We start from the raw sequence: 5,990 nt of genomic DNA, 5'->3' as shown, positions 1-5,990 counted from the left end.
GAGTAAAAATAGTAACCCTAAGGGAGGGGGAGGGGAGAAAAATATTCTGAAGAAGAATGGCCTTGCTTTCCAAGATTTCTTCCAAATTTAACTTTAAGCGAAATCGTACATAACCCACAATAATCACTGACACTCGAATCAGACGACAATACTCTCCTTCTCGTAAACAACTAGCAGCTTGCATAATGTACACTACAGACGTGTTTATTTTTATTTTATCAGAAGTGAAGGGAGCTTCCGGTACAATAGTTCTTCGGTGTTGATTGGTCGGCTTCTCATTTCCGGAACAGAGGTCAAGCGCGATAATTAGGGGGTGTTTCTCATTTTCACAGTGATTTCGGGTAGGCGTTTTCTTTTCTCTCTTCCCGCCCCCTACCCCGCTCCTTTTGACTTGCCCCATTTTCTCCCCTCTTTTCCAGTTTCAACATGCGCTTTCGCAAGAACAAAATTCGCGCGCCTGAATAAACCACCTGCACCGCAGACTAGGTAAAGGTGAGAGAGCCCTCGTGGCCTTGTGGTAAAACCGTAATGTTGGGATAAAGGTCCCAGGTTCAAGTCTCGTCGCACATGCGTTTTTTTTCCTCGTCTTTGTCGTTCTTTTTTCTTTTATTGTTTTTTTTTTTTTATCGCAGTTGTCATAAAAACAACTGTTTAAGCCGTAAAGATGAGTCATTTTTTAACAATAGAGGACAGAAAATCGTAACAGCGTATGACAGGCATATAAATAAAACCCGGCATAAAGACAAATGAACCTCGCTTAAATGAAACTCGAAATGTTAACCTTTACTCGAGTAATGTTCTTGATCGAAGGCTTTTTTTTCTCTATTGATGAGGTAAAAAGTAATACAGAGAGCGCGAGGTTTCTCTCTCCTTGAATTCGTCAATGAGAAATTAAGAAATGTCTCCTTGTTGAAGTTTTATGAAAGGAGTAACAGTGGTTACGCAATAAAGCCAAAAAAACAGTAAAACGACAAACAGACACCAAACCGCAGCGGAATAGATTGCAGGTAAGACTTTTTTATTCATTTCATTTAAGAAAAAGTAAGGTTTAGCGTTATTTGGCGTTCGCAGATCTCAGTAATATATTTCCCATACAAAGTCTCTTATATTTTCAACGGTCGCCTGTAACGCGACACCGGCGCGTCACATATGTTATGTATTAAAAGTACATGACACCCTTCCCTCGCAACGTGAGTTTGGGCTGCCTGTGCCAAAACACGTTTGGCGAAAGTCTTCAAGACCTGTCATAAGCCTTTTTGATTGTCAGGCCTCCCATGACCACGCTGATGACCTTTGGGCTTGTCACAGGGCTTGTTACGCTAACCTCTTCACCGAGGGCGCATTATAACCACACGACACACTAGATGACCCTATTTTCAAAGAAACCTGAAGGAAAGGTAACTAATAGACTTGATTATCACAACTAAATACTGCAGAAGAAATTCCACAACATTCCCAAATCGCCGTAACAAATTACGAGAGAGGGTATTGCCCTCAGCGGTTAACATAAGTCGTTTTAGTCCATGGGGTCATGGGGTCTTCGTTTTAGTCAAAGGGGTCTTCGTTTCATGGGGTCTTCGTTTTAGTCCATGGGGTCTTCGTTTTAGTCCAAGGGGTCTTCGTTTTAGTCCATGGGGTCTTCGTTTTAGTCCGTGTGGTCTTAGGGCTTCGTTGTTGGGTCTCCGTTTTAGAAACACCCAACTCGGTCGCGATCACGCAATGAAATAAACACACACACGGAACAATTAGTTCAAAAACACAATGAAAAGAAGCTATTTGGTCCTTAACGAAGAAAAAAAACAAGGTGACAAGAAAGAGAAGCTAACAGAATGATTACACTTGACGGTAGAAATAGCAAGAAGGTCGAATTATAACATTGATCTCAGAAAACTTCGCGTGAACAAAATCACCGGCCGCCGAAACCACAAAGCGGCTCTAAATAAAAAACCTACCGACTCTCTGCAATGATTTCATTAGCATTTCAGTTTCGAAGACAAGGGCAATTTTGCTGTTTAAGATAAAGATTAAGCTTAACGGAATGTTTGAACTAAACGAAAGAATGCCAGGGATGCGATCCGCTGAATATCAAGCGATAATCCCGCTAAAATTTTTTATAATTATACATAATTATGCGAAGTAGAGTCGGGCCTGCATCACAGTACGTTAGTAAACCACAATTTAGCAGGAAGAACTTTTTATTTAAGTGTCCGGTAAGTGTGTTTATTGTATGATTCCTCGGCTTATTCTCTGCGATCACATAAATCCCACCAGAGAACTCGTGCACAGAGATCTGACTTTGCATAATGTCTTTACCTTTATGCTTTGTCGAAATTTTATAAGCATCTATCCGGGACCCGAACCACTGCCACCTTCTCTTTGACCTGAGACCAGACCAGGCTCTATTTTCCTGTTGCTTTGTGGGAGAGCTGGTAAAAATTTGGCCAGTTCTCAGACGTTGCATAACAACAGACTGATAATGATTTTGGAACCATGACGCTGCAATACTTCTTTTCTTTGGCGATTGTTGTAGTAAGTTAAGTTCCGTCACGTTACGCTTGACATTAATTTTCCTTTTAGCTTTCTCTTCTGCTGAAGTCCCCTGTCCCTCTTTATTATAAGTTACAAAATGTACATTTAATTTGCAGTTACCTCTTGGGAATTTTTAATTCATTATTTTCGCCTCAGGGTTCAGCAAATGTTTCTGGCATTTGCCCTGCAGGCCGCGTGAACGTTCTCCTCACATGTTAAGGGGAATAAATTATAAATCTACTATAAAATTCAGAAAATAACCCCGTGTAAATTATTTATTAGGGTAATATTATATTTCAAATTCCCTGGGCTCATAATAATTATTTGTCAACAGTTTTTCAGTGTACAATTATAATCTAGTAATTTTGAAAATTTGCGACTGTGTGATGCTCTAGTTGTTGAAGTTAATATCTGATGGAATGAGGAATGTATCAAAAGTGGAATACTGGGTACATTGTAATGGGCTTTTTGCAATAGTTGGTCACATGATCAAATTTCCGTAAACACAGTTCACTTTGGGAAATGACGTTAGCATGAACTGAAAGGTCTTTAATACTAAAATTAGGTAAGCTGCAAATTTTCAACCGTATGTCTCGAAAGCTAGAGTGCGCCACTGAGTGAATCCCGCAAAAGATCGAGAGATGGCCCCCTCCAAAAGCGTTCAAGGGCCATTATGGCCCTTTCCTTCTTTAATTCCCTGGGCTTAAAAATGTCTCTGTTAATTCAACTACAATACTTTTCCAATAAAACAGAATTTTTAATCTAAAGAACAACGACTCCATACCTTTGTTAGTCTGCTACACAGCCCTTGTACACAACATGAAAATCAATCGATGAATCTTCTTGAGTTTACCTGATTTACCGTGAGTGGTCTGGAGACCACTGAGCCTCGACTTGGCTTTTGTAATATCGCAGGAGCTGATCGGTATCCTTCATGGCGTCTCGAAAAATGCGAAGACCTGACAAACGCATTTTCGAGGTCTATCGAAAGTTTTTTCTCAGTAAGTAACGAAAAAGTGGATAGAGGCGAAGCAGTTCAGAAGAAGCGAAAGGAAGCAGATCTTGACGGTGAAGTGGAAAATGAGATGAAAAAAATTACTTAATATTTCTGATTGTACTGTTTGCTTTATTACCGAAGATTTCCTCTAGTATGTATAAAGAGGGATGCTCCATATCAGCTTCAAATAAACTACCATTTTCATTTCCTTAACTTTCCAACTGTTTCCTCTCTTTTGCATATTAGAAAGATACTGGTACATTAGCCCTTTCTTGAAATATCTGGCCCCAAAAAATGGGTTGTAGGGGCCATTTTGGCCCTCACGCAGAAATTTCTGGCTGGAACACTGATTTTTACAGGGCTCAAATTAGATCAGAATATTAAAATGCTTTTACTGTATATCAGTCATATGCAAACATTCATGACTAACGTATTTCACGGTTCTGTTAAGTGAAATGTATTTTTTGTTTTGGTTTGTGTATAAAACCTTGTGTATCTCGTTTGTTCTATACCTGTCACTATATTATTATTGCTACCCCAGTTTGTGGAATTTTTATTTTGTTATTTTGATTAAAAAACTGATAGTAGTTTGAGGGACAGTTTGAGCCATACACTGGAAGATTGACAGTTTTTATTAAGCAGGTTAATTCTGGCCATGGTGACTTTACATAAGAGCAGTACATCCAGCTTGAATTTTGAATTTATGCCTGATCAGCCAATTTGTACAGGGTTCCAAATAACCTTTTTCATCAACTGCATATCAGCCTTCCATTTTTGCATGATTAAGCTGCAGTAACAATGTGGCACAAGCACAAATGCTTATTACCGTAGTGAGACGTCAGACCACTAGATGTTACTGGTTATGGGTTCAAATAACAGCATTGTTGCATCTTTAAGATAACTTCCTAAACAACACCTTTTTTGGTTTTTGTAAAACAGTTAACAAAAGGTGTGAACAGAAATCTTTATTAGTTAAAAAATATTTTGAAATATCTTCCAGAAAATTGACATTTACCAAAGCTGAGGAAATAACTGTGCTAAAAATCAGTCCAGATTTATTTATTCATAGCATTTTTTTCCTGAACCATCTTTTAGTAATGTACTGCATGGGTTTATGTTGTAGTTAATTTTTTATCTCAGGTAATTTTTATTTTTCTTTTGTTTCAACTTCATTAGCAAACATTACCATACCCAAAAACAAAAGAAAAACAAGAATTATCTGAGATAAAAAATTAACTACAACATAAATTTATTTTAAACCTTCGGCTTTTTTAGTTATTGTTCTGCGAGTTTTAGTTCAATTCTTTTTAAGGGGATGACAATTTGACTTTTGAGGGGGGTATGGGTGATTTGGTTTGGGTACATGTAAGAATTTTTTTTCCCAAACCTCTGGTGATAGATTTTTTCGCCTCACACACAAAGCCATTGTATGGCAGCTATTTCCTTGAAATCAGTCTGCAGGATAATTTTTTCTGAAATCATTCACTCCCTCAGAAGTCAAATGGTCGGCCCTTAAATTATTTTTTTCTGTTTGAATTTAAGCCTTTTCAAATTTCTTTTTTTCATTCCCCAAACTACTGGATATAAAACATTAAAGTACCTTATTTGACATGGAAATTCACTCACACCTTAACATGACAGCAAAAATAAATTCTCTTATCTTCAGACTAACTATGCACCTGTACAGCTGCAGGACAAAATATAATTGTTTGGAAAAGGGTCAATCTAAAGAAAGTGATAATGATTATAAATTATCAACAAGATGTAATAAATATTTATTTTTTGATTTTATGTGTAATTCATTTCCTACAGTGTGTATTTAACTTCATTTTAAAATACTATTTTTTCCTATTTTTCATACTAACTATGCACCTGTACACTAGCTGCAGGACAAAATATTGTTTGGAAAGACAGTGATAATGATTATAAATTATCAACAAGATGTAATTAATATTTATTTTTTGATTTTATGTATAATTTATTTCCTACAGTGTGTATTTAACTTCATTTTAAAATGGCTGATCACAAACGAATTCTAGTAACTGGTGGCACAGGACTCGTTGGAAAAGCTCTGGAAGAGATTGTAGCTACAGAGGAAAAGAGACCTGATGAAACATGGATTTTTTTATCCTCTAAGGATGGCGATCTTTGGTAAATAACTGTTCATATTTACTGATTCTATTTCATATACAGTCAAACCTCCACTAATGGCCACCTACAGCACAATGGCCACCTCTCTACAATGGCCACTTTGTTTTGTCCCGGCGGATAGTCCACACATTGACTCTTATTTAAACCTCTCTACAACGGCAACAGCCACTAAAGCGTGTCCCCAACTGCCAAAATAACCTCTCGACAACAGCCGGTTTTTTTAGCCACTAATGAAAAAGTCAACGATGGTCATGAAATTTGATCTGTATATGGCACGTTGATGATTGATCGTGGCAATCGTACATTTTGATTT

At 37.5% G+C, this 5,990-nt stretch overlaps 1 protein-coding gene across 1 annotated transcript in view; it reads left to right on the top strand.

The window, feature by feature from the left end:
* The first annotated feature begins 3,507 nt into the window (after nucleotides 1–3,507).
* The window catches only part of LOC140934869 (GDP-L-fucose synthase-like), an 18,980-nt gene continuing 16,497 nt past the window's right edge, over nucleotides 3,508–5,990 (top strand). Inside the window, exons 1-2 of the mRNA XM_073384432.1 lie at nucleotides 3,508–3,597; nucleotides 5,518–5,677. Coding sequence (XP_073240533.1) covers nucleotides 5,541–5,677 — 137 coding nt within the window. The 5' untranslated portion in view covers nucleotides 3,508–3,597; nucleotides 5,518–5,540. The remainder of the gene's footprint in view (nucleotides 3,598–5,517; nucleotides 5,678–5,990) is intronic.

The sequence above is a fragment of the Porites lutea genome, chromosome 4 (genome assembly GCF_958299795.1).
Source record: "Porites lutea chromosome 4, jaPorLute2.1, whole genome shotgun sequence".
Lineage (NCBI taxonomy): Eukaryota > Metazoa > Cnidaria > Anthozoa > Scleractinia > Poritidae > Porites > Porites lutea.
This window is presented reverse-complemented; position numbering and strand designations above follow the sequence as displayed.